This window comes from Ostrinia nubilalis, chromosome 9 (genome assembly GCF_963855985.1).
Source record: "Ostrinia nubilalis chromosome 9, ilOstNubi1.1, whole genome shotgun sequence".
Taxonomy (NCBI): Eukaryota; Metazoa; Arthropoda; class Insecta; order Lepidoptera; family Crambidae; genus Ostrinia; species Ostrinia nubilalis.
Genome location: NC_087096.1, coordinates 6,591,665 through 6,612,338, shown reverse-complemented (window position 1 = coordinate 6,612,338; position 20,674 = coordinate 6,591,665). Strand labels below are relative to the sequence as shown.

The 20,674-nt window shown below is 36.1% G+C and overlaps 2 protein-coding genes across 2 annotated transcripts; both read right to left on the bottom strand.

Annotated features, from left to right (window-relative positions):
- Positions 1–219: 219 nt before the first annotated feature.
- Positions 220–8,213, bottom strand: LOC135074957 (protein I'm not dead yet-like). Its single transcript, XM_063969323.1, has 15 exons — positions 8,104–8,213; positions 7,545–7,671; positions 7,114–7,266; positions 6,559–6,674; positions 5,875–5,989; positions 5,158–5,260; positions 4,829–4,889; positions 3,950–4,075; positions 3,680–3,794; positions 2,994–3,109; positions 2,494–2,585; positions 2,145–2,237; positions 1,304–1,503; positions 921–1,058; positions 220–381 (listed from the first exon to the last, which is right to left on the bottom strand). The coding sequence occupies exons 1-15, from the start codon at positions 8,172–8,174 to the stop codon at positions 262–264; spliced, it is 1,746 nt and encodes a 581-aa protein (XP_063825393.1). The 5' UTR covers positions 8,175–8,213; the 3' UTR covers positions 220–261.
- A 1,450-nt stretch (positions 8,214–9,663) lies between these two features.
- On the bottom strand, positions 9,664–20,034 carry LOC135074956 (protein I'm not dead yet-like). Its single transcript, XM_063969322.1, has 15 exons — positions 19,935–20,034; positions 19,509–19,644; positions 18,891–19,043; positions 15,580–15,695; positions 14,672–14,786; positions 14,495–14,597; positions 13,781–13,841; positions 13,519–13,644; positions 13,078–13,192; positions 12,878–12,993; positions 12,399–12,490; positions 12,233–12,325; positions 11,955–12,148; positions 10,617–10,754; positions 9,664–10,352 (listed from the first exon to the last, which is right to left on the bottom strand). Coding segments are annotated over exons 1-15 (1,686 nt in total). The 5' UTR covers positions 19,937–20,034; the 3' UTR covers positions 9,664–10,226.
- Positions 20,035–20,674: the final 640 nt, after the last annotated feature.

Here is a 20,674-nt window from a genome sequence, read left to right as displayed (position 1 = left end):
TGGATAGGACAGTTCAGTATTTTGGAACTATACTGTTTGTACTCCGAATGACTGTCGTGAATACACTGATCAAAATGGCGCGAATATTTGTTATGCGCAACTTTAGGGCCCTGTAACTTTTGTATTTTGTAGAGATATTTTAATTATTCTTTCACAATTATTATTAGTTTTACTTATGTTTTCAATATTTATTAAAAGAAAAAAATGGAAACTTGTCCATTGCACACTGGGTCACCTAATTCTGTTTTTCGCAATTTTTATTTAAATTATCCACTTGTACGAAGATTTCTTGAAGTCTGTCCAAATAACAGGTGCCCAAAAACATACTGATATCCAAGTAAATATTATACTGATGATTGTTGGCCCTACGCCAGCTTTAATCTGTAACAAGGAGGGAAACGATCTTTTAGTTCAAAACAAATATGTATAAAAATCATTAACATTTAGTTAGTCATTAAGTTTGTAATTTTGTTTATGGTTGCCCAGTGTTTTCCAATAATTTAATTCCATTGTAAAAATCCTTTTTTATTACATTTAATTACTCAAAGAATGGTAGGTAAAATCTTTTTTATAAAAGGTACCTATTTTTTTGTATGAACTAAGGTACCTTCTATTATTTTACGGATTAAAGGTTCGTAACGACCTGCTGCGGACGATATTGGGAAAGGGAAATATTAATTGAACAAAAAGTAACAAAACACGACATTGGCAGAATCACTACGACAATTTATCTACATTTTAACATAAACTAAGTACCTACCTATCCAATGATATTACATAACTGTAAGAGAAAAATACAGGTTATAATGTGGCCAACGAGTAACAATGTAACTGGATGGGTTTTTTTCCCAACGAGTAACAGTGTCACATTTGGGTGTGACACGTTGGTAACAAGCGGCTAGGCGCGGACTGTATCTTACCATTTTTGCTGTGGGTATATTAGCAGAACTTTGCACAATGAGATTTCCAGGAGTTCCAACTGGCAAACAGAAGCAGTACGAAGCCGAAAATCCCGAAGCAATATTGTACCACAAAGGATTTTTATCGATCTCTTTTGCCTGCAACAGTTTAGGGTTATAAGTTTTTGGTTCAATACAACTTAACTTTATAATCTAGTTAGTAGCTGGTTACAAAGACGTGTAATCTACAATAAGGTAATCTGCAAATATTTTTGCAATTATTTTTTACAATAATTGTTTTTGTAACCGCTGCGTTTTCCGACACGACACTCTCTCAAACCAATCATCATACAAAATATATTTTGTGAGGTGGAATAAATGGTTTTAAAATGTTTTATAGTTACCAACTGCATCGCTATTGGTGTTACGACATTACAAACGGCGACATTGGAAGCAAAATTAGTTATGGCAACTGTGAAGATGATGATAATGAGAATTATCAGATTGTTTGGCAAACTGCTTAAATTTCTCAAAACTATTCCTATTTTGCCATTTAAGTCAGAATATTCTTTTTTGGCGGCTTCAGACAGGGCAAATCCACCACCTAAAATTATAATAATGATTGTTAGGCATAACAACAAAGAGTAAAGAAACAGTTGGGTACCTACTCCTGACATGTAAACAGTTTTAATCAATCTTTTCGCAATCCCTCTCACAGACTATAGAGCTGAAAACCAGCGCAGCACGTATCTATAAATATACATGGTAATTTTGTAATCAGTTCTCTATAGAACAATTTAACAATACAACTTTATCTTAATTCTTTTTAATCATATCTTAATTTTTAAAGGTTAAGGCTTATTTTCGCGTACCAATATGTCTATTAAGTTTTGTAGTTAATTGTGTGTACATATTTTAACGAACGAAGAAAATTATCCACGTGTGCCCATTTTGAAACCGCGCACAGCGGATAAAAATAACTAAATATGAAAAAATAAAATTATTTCTTTACGTAAATCGATTAATTTACTGATTTATGAGTCGCTCCTAAAAATTTGTATACTGATTGCAAAGTCACCCTGTATTATAGTACCATACAGCTTACGCTGAGCCGGATGCTTCTTGTTACCTTGTTTTTATAATTTAAACTGGTTTTTTTTTTCTAGTTTGGTTACAATAAAGGTTTATTTATTTATAAACTTAATTACTGGCTCCTGAGTGTTGGTAAATTATAAAAATATATACCTAAAAGAAACATAAAACTGTAAGGCATAGTATTATTCATCCTTTTCCAATTTAACACTGATGGCACTGGTGTCTTTGGCAATTCTTCGTAGCCTGTAACAAAACATGAACAAGTTGTAAAAAAATATCTTTACTACATACTTACTACAAAAAGACAAAAATTATCTCAATAATCCATAAACTTAAATAATTTTTAAGTAAATCTTTCAGAGCGCCTTCAAATTTTAAACGACTTTAGCAGCACGAATAGGCGCTGCACCACTTTCTGAAATCTAACTACTTTTTCCGTTTTGCCACAGATTTGACTACATGGAAAAAAGTAACTACAATATATTTTTGAATTAATTACTTTGTGCTGTACAATTCTTGAAGATACCCAAGGTAGAAGGTAAGAGCAGCATTAAAAATCCAATAAGTATAGCAGCAGCTGAATCTAATACACTGAAAAATGCACAAACTTTATTATAAAATAATGTATAAGTGTTTATTTATCTATTTGATCACCAACAAAGTGTCATTGTAGTATTCACAAAGAAACACACAAACGACACTTGTTAAATGCAAAATTAATTAGAGGTTACAAATAGGTACCTATATGCGGTTAGGGTTAAAGAAACAATAATTAATTTATAATATAATGAATTCAATGCTTGCTCAAATCAGTTAGATCCAAGCATGTGGTGTTTATTATAAAACTTAGACTATTGATCAAAATACCAAGTTTCCTAAGTAAAGATTTTCTTTCTTTTTTTTTGTAAGAAAGTTCTTTTTTATAATATCACAGTGGTTCTACCTCTATAACTATGACGTAACTTAATTCTTTTAAGGTAAAACTGTGTAGGTACTTACAACTTCTCATTATTTAAATTAAATGTATCCGAAACCAAATCACCCCACCCGTAAAAAACTTGCGGGTGTCGCGAAAAAAACATAATAATAGCACCACTGAACAATACTATCACCATCTGAAAATAATAATAAAATTTGTCGTTTTTTACCCGACTGACCCAGAAGGAGGGTTATGTTTTTTAACTTTTGGCTTAACAATCAAATATAGGTCCAAAGAAGAATTTCCAAACTTATGTGGCAGTGGGCGGGGCACATACATAAAAGCTCTTTGAGTTGATGGCCGCTGGGGCAGAAAAGTTCTCGAGTGGCAACCATGAGTTAAAAGACGTAGTGTGCAACTAAATGTAAAATTAATTATATTATATGTATGTGTTTTGGACCTGTCTGTAAACATACATTTTCTGAAAATAAATAAATAAATAAATAGGCCTCCCACTAGATGGACCGACAATTTGGTGAAGGTTGTGAGTGGAAGGACTTGATTGCGAGCAGCGCAGGACGGATCGTTGTGGAAATCCTTGAGGAAGGCCTTTGTCCAACTGTGGACATCATTTGGCTGAAACGAACGAACTTTTTATATCAGCATACAAACGTGAGAAATCAATTTCTTAGAAATGTAATCTGATATGATTACATTTTGTTATTTTATTATTAGTGATGACAGTATGACACAAATAGGTACATACGATTTCCCAGAATGATATTCGTCCCAGCCTTTTCCAATCTTCAGATACGGCAATTTTAGCAGCTTCTATACCATTTGGCGGTATTACAGATTTTTTTGCTTCATCGCTTTTTGGTCTAAAACAATTTCCCAAAAGTATGTATTGTAGGCACATCAAAAAATATTGTTAAAATGTTATGTTAATTACAATTTCTTTAACTGTTTTAAAATTATGTTTTATTTTGGAACTAAATTGCTTGTGTGTTTTCTGTTGGATATTTGGACTACAAACCTCAAAAATCCAAAGTACATGACTAATAGGTAAAAATACACAGCTATTTCCATTAAAAGCATATACGGTATGGCGAATGCGGAAAACTTTGGGAAGGAAAGATATTCGGGAGCGTCTGGAAATGCTCTGTAAGGAAAAAAGTAATACTGGTAAAAAAAGTAATAGTAGGTATGTGCCTATGTTTTACATGTTACAGTCAAAACTAATAATCGGTCAAAACCACTTTTGACTGCAAAAATCAGTCAAAAGTGGTTTTGACTGAAATGCCCTTGGTCAATATCAATTTTGATTGATTTTTCCACTGCGTTAGTCAAAACCACTTTTGAGTGCAAACATTTTATTTAACCGACCGAACTTTATAATCTACTTCTTACCTGTTACCTAGATTTTATAAAAATATCAGAAAAATAAAGAGCAACATTACTGTAGTACCTAAAGTAGGTGTTTGATCATTTTCTATGCACAATATCACAAAAATGTTAGGTACACTTTATAATGGTTTGTAACACATTTTTGATGATTCTTTGGTCTTTGATTGGTAAAATTTTAAATCAGGCGAAAACACTTGACTGATTTTTGCAGTCAAAACAGGTTTTGACCGATTATGAGTTTAGACTGCAACAAACACACTATGTAGGTACAGACGACACATCGAGCTAAATACACTGGGGTTTTGTGTGTCTATTTCCCGTTTTCACCATCAACACCATCAATCCCTAATTTTTAAGTGACTCCTATGTTAACACGGAATTTTGTTTTCATAGGGGTCACTTAAAAATAGGGATTGATGGTGAAAAAGGGCTTTAATCTATGGAAGGATTTTCATGCGGTTTTCACTAATAAAGAGATTTATGAGGAAATCCTTAATGGATTACATACTTAGCAAATAGACCTTTAAAGACCAGATTTGTAGCTGTGCCGACAAGCGTTCCAATGCCTCCTGTAAAAAAGTAAAATTAATTGTTTTTAAACCCATAACTGAGTCTTTAATCTGAATAAAAAATGACTTAGTACAGCTATAGTACGGTTTAAACAGATAACTTAAATGAACTATCGTTATAAAGCGTCAAATAGTCGTGACACCCAAAGTAGCTAATAAGTTTCCAAGACGTCTCTGTTACAATAAGATTGTGTTGTCAACTGTTTTGTTGTCATGAACTATTTGACGCTGACTGTACTGCACACAATCCTCAAAGGTGATAAATTACCTATAGTAGCCGAAAAAGTTGTAGCACAGAAGTAACAGGTCGTCAAATCAGATGCGATCGTTTCTCCATTTCTGTTTACTTCGTATATCTTTAATAGGTTTTGCTAGAAATTGAACATTGTGTTACATTTAAAAATAAAATAAATAATACTTATAAGAGGGCGTTAAGATGCAGGCGTTTATGCAGGCGTTTTAGACACAGTTTTTTGATCCGTACTTAGTTAAAATAACAAATTGTCATATTTAATGACAAGTGGTTAAATATCGGTAAAATGAGTTTTTCGAACTACTAGCACTACTAGTCAGGTTGACTTTTAGCACCTTCAATCAGAGATGACACCTAAAATTTTGAGTTTTCCAGTGACTTGCCCCACTTTTGGTTTGGTCCACGGACCAAGTTATTGAATTGTTATATTTTTTCTCCTAGTAACTCGGCCCTTCAATGTTTCTATTATTAAATTAAACACCAAATCTACAAAAATCTACTCTACAATCTTGGAGTGGGCCCAGTTGCTGGAAGAAAAATTATTTGAAAATTCAATCCAGTGACAAGCTAAAAGTGGGTAGTGTCACTGGAGGGCTCTAAATTAAAATTTGTGCGCAGCTAATAAGCACCGTAATTCAACGGCATATTAAGGTTATTTGCATGCTTTGACTTAAATAACTTTCTTTGCCCTACGTCACCTGCATCTCAGCTCATATACTCTGAAGCACTTACATCTTCAAAGACCTGCAGTACCGCAAAGTTTATGGGCACCATCATAGTTGTGGCAGCAGTGTTTGTGATCCACATTGATACGAACATCGTGATGAAACACATAGCGAAGAGCAGCCTTAGGATCAAAATTCATTTAATCATATAATACTACAGTAAGTATAAGATCTAGTAAGAATGTTAATCTATATATATAAAAATGAAACCCGTTTTCCGTTGTCACGACATAACATGAAAACGGCTTGACCGATTTGGCTGATTTTTTTTTTGTAGTTTTCTAATACTCTGTACAAGGTTTTTACGGAAAAAAATATAAAGAAAATCTCTACGCTAAGGCGGTACGAAGTTCGCCGGGTCAGCTAGTCGTTTCATAAAATTACTCTATAATTAGGTATACCTTTTGAGCTAAGTCAAAGCTTATTATGATTCGGGGGCGACTGTGCCGGGATATTACCAAAGCAAAGAGCAACAATTCAACCCGATTGAGTTAACTGCGTACCTGGTGGCCGTAACGTCACATCGATGCTCTAGTACGAGTGTGTGTAGCCAGAGGTGTGCGAGTAAATGGGAAAGAGAGTCGCATTCCAGCGAGGTGCGCAGTTAGCTTAATCGGGTTGAAATTGAAATTTATTGGACACAGCGGAATCATGGAAAAACCTGGTGATAAAAATGTGCAACTTTTTATACCTGTAATGGGAATATCCAATAGCTCTTATGGCGCATAGAGCTAAGCGCTTATGAAGACCAGATTGCTCTACAGCACTTGCCAGTATCATACTCCCAAGGAACATTAGTATTGTATCCTAAACATTCACAATATAACTTAAGTATAGGCTTTTTTTTTTTAAATACATGCCATGATTGACTTCGTGGAAGTCAGAAACTATAACATCTTATTAAACTTCGCCTAAGTGGCCGAATATGGCAAGTATCTACAACTTAAGAAATGAAATCAATTTCGTTTTACATAGGACTTTGCACAGTTGCAGTTAATGGATAAAAAGGGGGTATTATAGGGGTAGGGGGGCTTACTGGATGACGAAAATTTCTGCGTTCTGGTTTTATCCAGAGGTTCTCAAATAGGGGCCTGAAAATGCGGCGAAATGGTTCCAGTAAAGGATGGTACGGCAGTGTTTGCTTCGCGCTCGACTTGGCAGGGGCACTGCCGTACCCCCGATAATATTAGATTAGATGAATAAACCATCACAACGAAAGTTCTATGCCAAACATTAATTATCTCACATTCATATAGCACTTGCAAGTAACAGCCGTGTCCATGACTCCAGCCAGTGGGAATATGAAGACTGGTATAAAAGACGTTATAGCCAGCGGGATACATTCCGTCACCCAGTACACTGCCATCAAGCACAGTGTGTAAGCACACCATTGGTACTTCTGAAAGAAATTATGAGAATTAAGCTTAGCAAACCACAGACTTTTAGTCGGCCGATAGTTGGATCGGGCTGTTAATCAGTATGAACATGTATAGAAGAGCGCACGATTCAAATTGGAATCCGACCAAACTATCGAAAAAGTCTACAGTCTGCGGGGTATCTAAAGAGTTTCGTGCGCATCCCATCCAGAGATGAGAGAACAGAAGTTATTCTTGGCACAATTTCCAAAAAAATGGAAAAGCTACTTTGATGTGCTGTACCTACAAAAATTACACTCACCTGTGGCGGGAATGGTATCAGAATCAGTATCAAAATAAGAGGGGTTATCACACACACCAAACCCCTCCAACAAGTGTAAAAGAAATGCTTGAATCTTTCACGCCACGTCAGCGGAGAATCATCATCTCTAAAATTATGAAAATATTAATTTGTTTTCATACAAGCTTAGCTTTAGCTTACCTTATATTTTATATAGTTACGGGCTATGAGATTCGTAATAAACAAAGTTACTGCGGAAACTACAGACAGACCATATAAGATGACTCGTGTTTAAACACTCTCTCTTTGTGTGAAGCCGATCATAATTAATAGATATCACAAAAATTGTATCAAAATTACTAATTTAATAATTTTCTATGATATAAAAATTAATCGTAAAATGTGTTGACTGGACCAATTTTGTATTTTTTTTTTTTAATGTTCGTTGAAGTCCAAGGATGGTTTTTACGGCGACTGATTTGCAAAATTCAACCTCTAAGGGGGTAAAACGGGGTCCACGCGTACAAAGTTGCGTGCGGCCGCTGAGTCAGTAAATAACCAGGTACAAACAAGTACTTACGGATTTGGCGCTGGATTTTCTTGTGATGGTGTTAGATTCACATCAATCCCATCAGAAATATCGGTTGCCATATTAAGAAATAGTTACTTAGAATAATAATTACGACGTTATTTTCAATGGTATGAGTTACTTGTTTACAAAACACGTTGGTCATGTTTTAAAAGTGTTTACGACTACAAGTTTTATTATTAAGACAATACAGCTGCTACGATTGTGTCTTAGTCCCTAAACTTAGTAGTAAAAATATTAAAGAAAAGGTGCTTGACTGTTATTAAATTATCACATCTACACTTCCCACTATCAATTTATTAAACGACTAGCGGCCGCCCGCGACTTCGTACGCGTGGATCCTGTTTTACCCCCTTCATCTATCTTACGCGGTTTAGATTTTTTCATACAAATGTTTTACTCCGCTAACTCCCGTTCCCGTGAGAATTTTGCAATATCCTGTTGTAACTAAGCTTTAAGTTTACTAAGGTACCTGCATGCCAAATTTCAAGCGTCTATTTTTCATACAAAAGGATTTTCCCGCGAATTCCAATTCCCGTGGGAATTTCGGGAATTCCTTGTTGTAACTAAGCTTTAAGTTAACTAAGGTACCTACATGCCAAATTTCAAGCGTCTAACTTAAGCGGTTTAAATTTTTCATACAAAAGGATTTTCACGCTAATTCCTGTTACCGTGGGAGTTTCTAAGTATACTATAACCTGCCCAGGAGTACGCCGATGAATAATTGTACCAAGTTTCGTTAAAACTCCGTCCAGTAGTTTTTGTTTCTATAAGGAACATACAGACGGACAGACAGACAGACAAAAATTTTACTGATTGCATTTTTGGCATCAGTATCGATCACTAATCACCCCCTGATAGTTATTTTGATAATATATTTCATGTACAGAATTGACCTCTCTACAGATTTATGATAAGTATAGATAATTTTAAAAATATTAATATTTTTATTTGCTTGAAAGTGGCAACACTGACGAACATAACGATGTGTCGCTCTTCGTTTCACATCGCGAAGTAGCGCTCGGTTTATTTAAGTCACAATATTTATTATTAACGTGAAAGATAAAAATATTTTGATTTAAATTAGTTATTAAGTAGATTGCGTGAAAGCTAGTGCAGTGTTGTTAGCGTAGTCAGTGCAGTACAGTACAGTACAGTACAGTGCAGTGCAGTAGTGTAGTGCAGTGCAATGCAGTGCAGTATAGCTGGGTTGCGTTTGAGCCATTGCCAATTGCTCAATTTATGTTAGAAGCTGAGCAGCGTCTTCGGAAAACCAGGTAGGCCCTCATAATAATTAGTTTCATCTTGCATTATTTCTTTACTAAATTACAGAAATGGTTATCAAACCGTCCACTAATCAACTTTTTTTGCCATTCCCTGAATGTGGATGATAAGGGAGGGACCTAGATGACCCTGTTAAAATTCCTCGCGAAGGCTTGTACCTCTCTATTTCTCTTGAAAATTTTAAAAATTAAGTACTTTAGAAAACTTTTATTTTTAGTAGGTAGGCAGTAAGGTTACAATGATAACAATGTTTTATAAACTCACTTATTTATTGAATAAATAAGAACTTGAACATGCAAACCATTATCAATAATATCTACATCATAATAACATCTTGTTAACTGTTAAGGCCAGGTTTGACATTAATAATAACCTACACTAAATATAACGTTTCAAAAGCGAAAAATGACGACATAATGCTCATGGGAACCGATTCTAGCTAATTGTAATTTAGGAGAAATATAACAAGTACTATTATAGGTAATGTATAACGCAGTCAGTGCATGAGCTATGGAAGCGGCACAGGAGGGGTAACATTGACATTATGACGTGACAAAGCATACCAATCTGTGGGTGTAGACAAAGTGCAAATTATAATCGCAAACCAGTCGAAAAGTGGTCGAAAAGCCCCTTTTTTGTATGGAGTTTTGACGGATTCGATTTTCGATTCGATCAAAAAGTGAGTTGGGCTTGAAGCATATCTGAAGTCTCGCTGACGTTTGACGTCTCAAATACACCCTCCCGTGCCGCTCCCATACCTCAGGCATTAACTCAGTTAAAAGCGCCTATAGGAAAACCTATAGTACATAATAACAAAAATATATATTAAATTAATACATTTTAGATGCCCAGTCAGGAAGCACGTGGAGTTCAGGCCAAATCACTGGCGCCCAAAATGACATCGCGAAGAACGTCACTATTATTGTGGTGATAGTGGGCCCTGCCCCTGCTATTATCTGTAAAATAAAAAAAATATTAAAAATCTTCGAAAAATACAAACTGAAATAAAGCTGCTTTATATTTGGTTTACTTATGGAGCATTGCTTAGTTTGGGACTTACACAAGATTTCTCTAAACTTTACCTTCATTGGTTGGGTTTTTATTGGCGGTCAAGCTGTAGTCGTGGCTACACAGGAGTTGCAGCAGTGGGAGCGAGAGGTGGGAATAGTTCCGTACCTACTCAAGTTATAAAAATACCATTTTTAAATGACAATATTTACCATTTTCCGAGTTGGAATATTAACCGCGCTCTGGACCACTAGATTTCCAGGAGTACCAACAGGGATCATAAAGCAATAAGAAGCGCAGAATCCTGTCACAAGGCAATACCAGAGGGGGTTCTTTTTGATTTCCTTTGCCTGAAAATTGTAACGATTATAGTCTATCCAATATAGCTTGATTAGAATGACAGCTGCCATCAAAAGTAACGACATAACTTTGTAGTAGCGATCAATGAGAGCTAAATATTGGCAGACAAGAAATAATTCACGTCTGACCTACAAACAATATTTTCGACGACAGTGCTTCCAATAAAAATGATAATTTCGTGTAAATGCAGCGTTAAATTACACCAATAAGTAGTAATTCGAAATTATAAAAATCAAGCTAGAGTATTAACGACGTCTCTACAAGGTTATCTCGAGTTACAAAAATGTTAGTGTTGGGACATATCGACAAATGTCATATTAAATAAAAACTATTTTTTTAACATATTTAACAAATTTTTTTCTAACAAATTTTTTTACATATTTAAGTCAAGTTATACGTTTTTCTAAAGGTTCACTATTAAAAACCAAAAAACATTTCATTCTTAAATAATCAAACATCGGAAATCAATCACCGGTAATTTTTTGGGTATTCATAGCACCGTTGCTCTAGAAGAGATGCCCACCGCCCTCTAGCGAGAGGAAAAAACCACTGAAGAACACTGATGATAATGACTACGACTTAGGTTGTACACCCTTGACATGAATTTTAAATTTTACTGTCTTTAAATTTAAATCATAATTGTCATTTTTATGAATAAAGATATGAAGAAAAATTGGGTGCACTTTTTTATATCATTTTTTCGAAAACTTATCGATACATCTATGTGAACCGTACGAAACATACCCATCACTAGTCACATTCGTTTGACAGCCGTCATTCTAATCAAGCTATATTGGATAGACTATAGTAGATGAGAATGGCATCTATTTGTATGCCGCACAAAATTGGTATTTGACTGCAATCGCACCTGATGTTAAGTGAAAGTGGCCAAATAGTTGACAACACAACCACATTCTAATAGTAACAAAGTTGTGTTGTGAACTTTGGGTGTCACGTAACATTTGACGTTGACCGTAGTACCTGCCCTGTAAGTGCCTAATGCCTATACACTCTCGATTATAACGCTCGGGAAAAACAGAAGCAAGTGGTAAATTATATTCCAGTCTCTAGCTTCAGAAAATAAATGTTTAAGGCCGTTCATTTGCTGCCCTCATCCAGGTGCTTCCTATGGCTTTCACTAGATCTTCGACTTCGAATGTTAAAAATAAACATTTATCGTTATTTCTTACCAGTTGCATTGCAAGTGGACACATCACATTGGCCACGGCGACGTTCGAAGCGAAGTTTGTGATGAAAATAACCACCACGGTGATGATGAGGATAATCACCAGGTCTGGCAATTCTTTTAGTATTTTCATCGTTTCGCCGATTTTGCTGTTGAGTCCTGTACTTTTAGCGGCATTAGACAGCGCAAAACCACCACCTTTAAATGAAATAATGCCACCTCACTGACTGGTACTGTAAGTGGCTAATAGATAATTAGGTCTGTTATGAAAACATGTCATACCAATGAGAAACATAAAACTCCATGGCATAGCAACGTTCATCGTACGCCAATCGAGTACTGAAGTGACTCTCGTTTTTGGTAGATCTTCGTGAACTGAAATGAATTAAGATTAAATAAACCAAGTACATGATAAATAAATTCTCATGTTGTAAAAAATAAAACTTACACTTGGCTGTGAAGTTCTTAAAAACTGCCAATGTAGACGGCAAAAGGAACATAAGGGTACAAACACACAGAGCGAGTGATGAGTCTCGAACGCTGTGTATAAAGATAAATAGATCTTAGCTTTTAGCCTCGGCGCAAATGGGCCACCGACCACAGCCACCGGTGGCCAGTGACAGCGACTTACACACTTTTTAATATATTTTGTATAGTCTACTACTGTAGCGAGTGGCCGCCACCGGATAGGTACAAGTGTGTTAAGTCGCCGTCGCTGGCCACCGGCACCGGTGGCTTCGGTGGCCCATTTGCACCGAGCCTTATTAAAAAACAAACACTATACCTACTTAAAATCTACATTTATTAACCACTTTAATTTTGAAATTTAAGCTAGACATCTTATTATCTTATAGCTAACGGCCATACACAGAATCATGTACCTACCTAAGGAATGTTTTAAGTTGAATACATTTTATTGTTACTTACTATCGGGTATCGGATATTCCGAATGATTTTGTTATAAGATCGGCCCAACCTGTAAAGATTTGAGGTGATCGACAGAAAAAGCCAATCATTGCCAGGATAAATAGCAATAATACCATCTGGAAATATGAAATATAACTTAAAACTGTTTCAATTTAATAAACGACTAAAGTAGGTATTATCAAGTCATAAAAAATAAATACCACTTCCCAAAATGTGATTCTGCCCATTTTCTTACTATCTTCAAGAATTGCCTTTTCAGCTAGCTCTATACCCTTTTTCGTCATTTTAGCTGATTTAGCCGCCACACTTCCCGGTCTGTAAAACAAAAAGACTACAGGTCAAGCGCATAGCTAAATCAGTGCCTGAGGTAAGGGAACGGCACGGGAGGGTGACATTTATGATGTGACAGCATACAAGTCTGAAGCCTCGCTGACGTTTGAGCTGATCCCAAAAGAAATAGGAAAAGCCACAGAAAAAAAAGAAGAAGAGACAAGGATTTATTTCTGATAAACAAGAGTGTGTTTTAGATAATATTAAAAGTAATTTGTTTGCAGGTTAACCTTATTTTTTCTCACTATAAAGAACGAGACAGTTTATTGGTATTTATAGTCAGATAGATTCTTACAGACGATAAAGCTCACCTAAATACTCCAAAATAAAATATGATGAAGTATAAGTATACGAAAATTTCCATAATAATCATATAAGGCACAGCAAAAGCCGAAAACTTGGGAAATGATAATAATTCGGGTGCCTCTGGATATGCCCTGGAAATGAAAAATATCGTTACTGATTGATTTCATTTCCTACCTACTACCATAATATTAAAATCAATTTTAAACGGCGTCACAAATCCCCAAACTAAGCAAGTTTTGTACTACATAATACTAAAAGTTTACGTACGTCTGAAAAAGACCTTTAAATGCTAGATTAGTCGCTGTTCCTACCAAAGTTCCGATGCCACCTGAAATTAAATAATGTTAAATTATTATGGTTCATCATTAATTATTTAGTTTCCACTCCAGAACCTTGCTGCCCCATCGACCGTCAGTTCTGCTTACTATGTGCCCTGCCCATTGTCACTTTAGCTTGCTAATCTGTCGGGCTATGTCAGTGACTTTTGTTCGTTTACAGATCTCTTCCTTTCTGATTCGATCTCGTAAAGAAACACCAAGTATAGTCCTTTCTAGCACGCTATGCAACTTTGACCTTCTTTATGAGGCCTATAGTAGAGGCCACGTTTCGGAGTCATAAGCCAGGGGAAAAGGCTTCATCATCAACAGCCCTTTACAGTCCACTGCTGGATAGTGGAGGGTTTTGCCATAATCCCCACGCTTGGCAGGCGGGTTGGAGATCACAGTTGGTCGAAGATTGATGTTTTTTCAGTGAGCGCTGCTGCCCGTTCTCTGTTTGATATGTAGTCCCTAAGTCACCTCTTAAGACACCCGCGGGAAGAGTAGGGGAAAATGCTTGATGTTTGCTTATTATTGGATCTAAATTATTTGCCCCATTTCATTTTAATTCCACGGGAAGAGTCCTATTCTACTTTACCGTAACCACACTGTTTACTGCACAGTCGTAAATTAAATCATGAATAATGATACATTTTAATGTTACCAATAGTAGCTGAATAAGTAGCTGCGCAGAAATAGGCTGTTGTTATATCAGACGCCATATTTTCTCCGTCAGGGCCAGTGTCATAAAGTTTAATTATGTTTTGCTGTAAAATTATAAGATTAGTAAGCTTAATTGAAAACAAAAGAAAATCAGAATGTAAGTAGATGAAAAACTAACGTCATCAAATACTTTGAGCACAGCAAGGTTTATGGGTACCATCATAGTTGTGGCGGCAGTGTTAGTGACCCACATGGAAACGAATGTTGTCACTAAACACATGGCTAATAGCAACCTAAAAGAATTAACCAAAATAAACACACATGCATTAATCGGCTATTACATTGTCTAATGTCTATTTTAACCAACTGCAACGTTAGGCTACGTTTTTGCCAATCATGGGCTACATAAAGGTATTATGTTTGTTTTATAAAAACTGCAAGAAGTATATCTTGCTAAAGTGCCAACGTCCTTCTCTACACTCATAATACCCCCTTATTAATAAAAAATACACCTAGCTAGGAAGAACCCTGATTAAAATGACATGTCCATACTAAATGACAATTTAAGCCAGTTCAATTAGGGGTGTAACTTTTAAATAATAGGGGGTTACAGTTCGCGAGGCGAAAGCTGAGCTTTGTATTTTGTGTGAGTGATCACCAAAAGTAGAGTCACAAAAACACCGGTTATCGTTATAGTTACGGTTAAAGTAAGGTGGTGCAACTCAGCCTTAGAATTAAACATGTCTCGCTGCTACCAGTAGGTAGCTAAAAGAGGTGAAGTGTGACAGATGCGCGGCGGACTAACACCTCAGACTAATTGCCAAAAAGCGGTATGTACCATCGGTAACAGTGTTAACTATCCATTGCCTGTCATGTCATCTCTAATCGCAAAGAATCACCATTTGATGAGAGCGACAGCAAAAACGGAAATAGATAGTTAACAGTGTGGCCGTGTGTACACTCACACAAACACAAAGCTCAGTTTAGGCCTCGGGAACTGTTCCTGCAGCTCACGAAGCTCAACTGCGAAAATACTGCAGACTTGAAAAACGGACACAGGAATCAGATTAGTAATACACGCTTTACCTTACATGCGAATATCCAATAATGCGTATAGCAAAATACGCCAGACGTTTGTGCAAACCAGATTGCTCTACGGAAAAGGCTAATATTATGCTGCCAATAAACATCAATACTGAATCCTGGAAGAAAATTAAACAGACATTGAACACCGTTTCTTTATACAACTCGAACAAACACAATGTATCGCCTTTAGCACTCTCATATTTTTTGCAATGTAAAGTTTCAAAAACTATAATGTTTTTTAAATTTTTTTTTTAAAATTGGATAAAAGTCTCCTAGATCCTTTTTGTTATCAATATAGGTAGTTGGTTAATTAAAAATATTTCTTCCATCTTTTTTTCCCACTTTTGCGTTACACAGCTCTGGGTAAAAGTCCCTTAAATCTATTTAACTACCCCGTCTATTTAAAGCTATTGTTGGCCTCACGCTGTAATTCCTAAATTCATAGTATTATCAGGCCTGTTCATCTCCGCGAGTTCACATCGAAAACAAAACACGCACGATAGCCCACCTACAGGAGGCGATTCGACAAGGCGTCACATACGAGATACGAGCGAGCATTGACACACGCACGCGTACTCTTGTATTATGGAAAAAAATAAAAAAATACTGTGCAGTATTTAACTGCCTAAATAATAATAAAAACACACAATGTACTTTTTTTAAGTTGCCTGGAGACACTGAGAGGTAAATAAGTGGTTATTGTTATTCATGATAATTCATAAAAATTCATGTATTTCTTCCGACATTTTCCGCGATTTGGCACTTCACGTCACACATTAGTTTGCCGAAGTTCGCCGAGCCAGCTATTGTCAATTATTATAGGTGTCAAACAGGATAGGGTCTTTGCGCTGGTTTTCGTCCAACTATCGGAGTTGGCAACTCCTCCGCACTTTGTGATCTTAAAATACCCTTACATAAATGTATCATATTATTTTATGTCGTTCGAGTGCTCATAAAGGCAGTCAACTAAAGTCCATACTGCAACGCATACACAATCCGCACCGTAACGTAAACGCCTTGCCTCGCCGATGACAGCGCGCGAAGGGCAATGATAGCTCGCAAAACACTGACGTATATCAATGTCTCATGGACTTGGCGTAACTTTAAAATAAACGTACTCGGTACATTACGCACACATTTACACGCATTATAAATACATACACGATTTAAGAAAACAACATGGCCGCAATATAGGCAATCAGCTGACAGGTATTTGTGTGTGTGTATGTGCGTGTAGTTGTCAGCTGATTGCCTATAAATATGTTGTTTTCTTAAATCTTGTATGTAGGTACCTACTCGGCACAAGTCAGGTAGTTAGTGACGTGACGTCACATGAAAATGTTGCCAGAATGAGTACTGACCAAACATTATCTATTTCTTTTTTTTTATACAGCTGTTTGTCATTAATTTGTCGAATTTTTGTATAGATCTATATTTCCTCTCCACTATTACCTCCATGCCACAAAAGGCGATACGTTGTTGATCCCTTTCCGAGTCGATTTGCCTGCTATATGACCTGAACTTTGCTTTAAAAAAATGACCCTTAGTCATCTAAGATTTAATTTTGTATGAAGAAGTTTAATAAACACTTAAAATTGTGTTTATAATGCTATCAATTAGACATACGTGCCAAAAACTTTTCCTGTCAGCACGTTTTTTTTCTAGCGCGATGATTTCTGCAATGTACCGGTGACCGGTGTATGGCCGCGCATTTACGTATTTTTTTGGAACTCACTACTTTTTAAATTACATTTTAATTTAGGTAGAACTGTTGCTTAGGCATTATAGATTGCAACAAAACTAGCGCGGGATGGCTACTGCCTTCTGTGAATACAATACTTTGTATTCAAATTTTACGCATGTGTTTATGGCAGCTCAGTGAAATGGACGAAAACCGAAGTTAGATAGAAAACCAGCACAATGACCCTACTTTCAAAAATTAATATTGCGATTTTATAAATCACTTAAACAACTTTTATATTAATTTGCGGGTACGCCGGGACAGCTCGTAAAACAAATTCATTATTTACATATTACTAATTTATCAACTTTGTTCATTGTTAGTTCATTAGTTGTTCGTGTTTCGTTTGGGTTAGACCAAGAGCCGAATGCAAAAAATAAATGTTACTTAATTATATTAATCCTACAAAAAACGGACGGACATGTGCAAGTCTAATAGCCATATACTTGGTTAACTCATTTTAAAAAGTGCACAAAAACGTTCTATGTTCAGACAGACTATAATGACGAATCTATAAGGGTTCCGTTTTTGCCATTTGGCTACGGAACCCTAAATACCGTATCAAAATCTGTTGCATAGTTTTAAAGATCTAAGCATAAATAGGGACAGACAGACAGGAAAGCGACTTTTTTTTATAATTATTACGTAGTGATGATGGGCATATAGACCAAATAAAGACATTTTGATTTAAGGGGGGGACATCGTAAGAGCCATTCACATTTTTATCAGAAAGTTAATAAATTAATATATTTAGGTTTTTGAAATCTAAAACAGCCAGGAAATTAAAGAGGCAAACATGATACCTTTGTGATTTTATAGGAATTTTATTGTAAAACACGGTCATATTAAACTTTTATAAAAAAATCCAGAGGTAAATGTTTTTTTTCGAGAAATTTTTTTTCTAATCGTGTTTTCGAAAATATCATCCCATCACACATACGTTCTGTAATACATAATATTGAAAACAGTGCGAAATATCGTCAATTGTAGTTTTCACATACTAAGGGCCCATAATGAAATTAGTATAATGTTTGTTTATGTAATAAAATTTGGTTTGAAATACCTACTGAATTGAATTTTTATTTCTTACTAGCTTTTTTGCTTCGCCCACGTGAAATAAATTGTCACAGTTATGTGTGTTATAAAATATTTAGGTGCTAGCTCTTACACTATATAACTGGCGGCCGCATGTAGCTGCGCGTTGCCGCGAAGAGCAGTGAATGCAAGTGTGGTGCGCTAGATGGCGACACAGTAGCTTCTTGTAGCAGTCAGCCCTATGGCATCAAGACAGTACCGATCACTGACGTATGTCAACAAAACGGTGCTCGACTCTTAAGACAAGCTAAATTACACCATATTGTTGATGACATTGAGCATACATTTTTTTGAATACCTTCGCGAAGAAAAACTTCTGTACGTAGTACTTATTATTATTCTGTGGTATTATTAATATCGATCAACATGGAAAGCATTGGGGGAGGCCTATGTTCAGCAGTGGACGTCCTGTGGCTGAAATGATAATGATGATGATTATTATTATTAATAATTAAGGTTTATTATAATACTCTACATTGATATAAGCCTGGCACGTCTCCGCTGTAGTCGAGACGCCCGTCAGTGGGAATATGAGGACAGGCAGAAATGAAGTCACAGCGATTGGGATGCACTCTGTCACCCAGAATATGGCCATCAGCACTAGGGTGTAGCCACACCACTGGTACGGCTACAACAATAAATTGAGATTAAAACACTCAGGGAGCTCACAAACGAGCGACAGTATATCGCCTTAAGTCGGCGACAGTCGCCGATAATCGCCGACGGCAAGATATTCAAGTTAAGACGACTTTCGCCGACGCATTGCGACTCTCGAAGACGGATAGTCACTAAGACAGACAGTGAAAGGCGAGAGTGTCGCCAACAGTCGCCTACAGTTGCTGACCGACGCCACTATCGCAAGCAGTCGCCGACATAATGTCGCTCGCCTAACCCATTTAACATAAAGCAGCGCAAAAAGCTGTATTGTTATAAGAAATCGAGCCTTATCTTCTAAATATATAAAAGGAGAAACTGACTGACTGACATATCAACGCACAGCCTAAACGGCTAAACGTAGACACTTGAAATTTGGAAGGGACGTAGCTTAGGTACCGTAGAGGTGCACTTATACAACACAATTTGCTATTCATACTTTAGGCGGGAATGGCGTTAGGACCGCAATGAGCACGATAGGCGCGACCACACACACGACCCCTCTCCAGTGTACAGAGAGGAACAGTAACACTTTTGAGAAGAACGCCATATCCTCCTCTTCTTGCTTTCCGAACCTAGAAATAAACAGCAAGATTATGAATAGGTTACGTAAATCTTATGCCTTTGTAGTCATAGTCTACTTGTTAGATTTCTTCAAGTACTTTTGCCATAAAATCAACGTTACAATAACATTTGTTTCAATAAGATTTTGGACATTACTTAGGGCAAACTTAATGCCATTTGGCATACTCGTTTCTCCTCCAAACTGAGAAAAAAGTAAGCGGTACAAATTATCTTCTACCATGTGACCGGGCGTTTAATTAATAAATTAATACGAAATTAAAAATACCTAAATAATACTCACATCTTGTTTGTTTTTGCTCTGTATTTGTGTAACTAAAATAATCTCGCGTTTTGAAAATAATTAAAACAATGACATAAATTTTTGTGTTCGCAGTTTTGGCAACTACGTTTGTCCTTTGAGTTTGACGTATTTTTATATATTTTTACTTCAGATGATAAGAGGTTTTATTATGTAGTAGTAGTTTCAGGCACGGAAAGATATACTCAACATCAAATAAACCGCACCTTCCGCGACGTGAACTTTAACGATTTTCTTCTGACACAATCATGGTACCCCAACAATATTGGTGTTATTTGAAAGCCCAATAAATATCCTTAAAGAAAAACACATTTAATTTCTTAATAAATGATTAACATATACCATAAATGTGACTTGAAAAAATACCTCACTTTGGGCCCACCTATGGGATCAATTAGACCAATTTTTATGGTTATAAAACCAAATAATGATTTCACGTGTCCTCTTTAACAGATGGATAGCAATTAAACCCAACTTAACAGTTTTATAGCCATAAAAGTTGGCTCTAGCGTAACTACCTATTTTTTTAAGAAGTGACTCTGGATCCTACTAAAGACACATTTTTGGGGTAAAAACCTTTCCTTTAATGAAATGAAGGTTAGAACTAGGCTTTTAAATGGTACCAATATTGGTGGGAAGTGGGGATGCATACGTTTGAAAATGCTTGTCGCGGAAGGTGCGATTTATTTGACGTCGAGTGTATTAAGGCCAGGTTCACACAG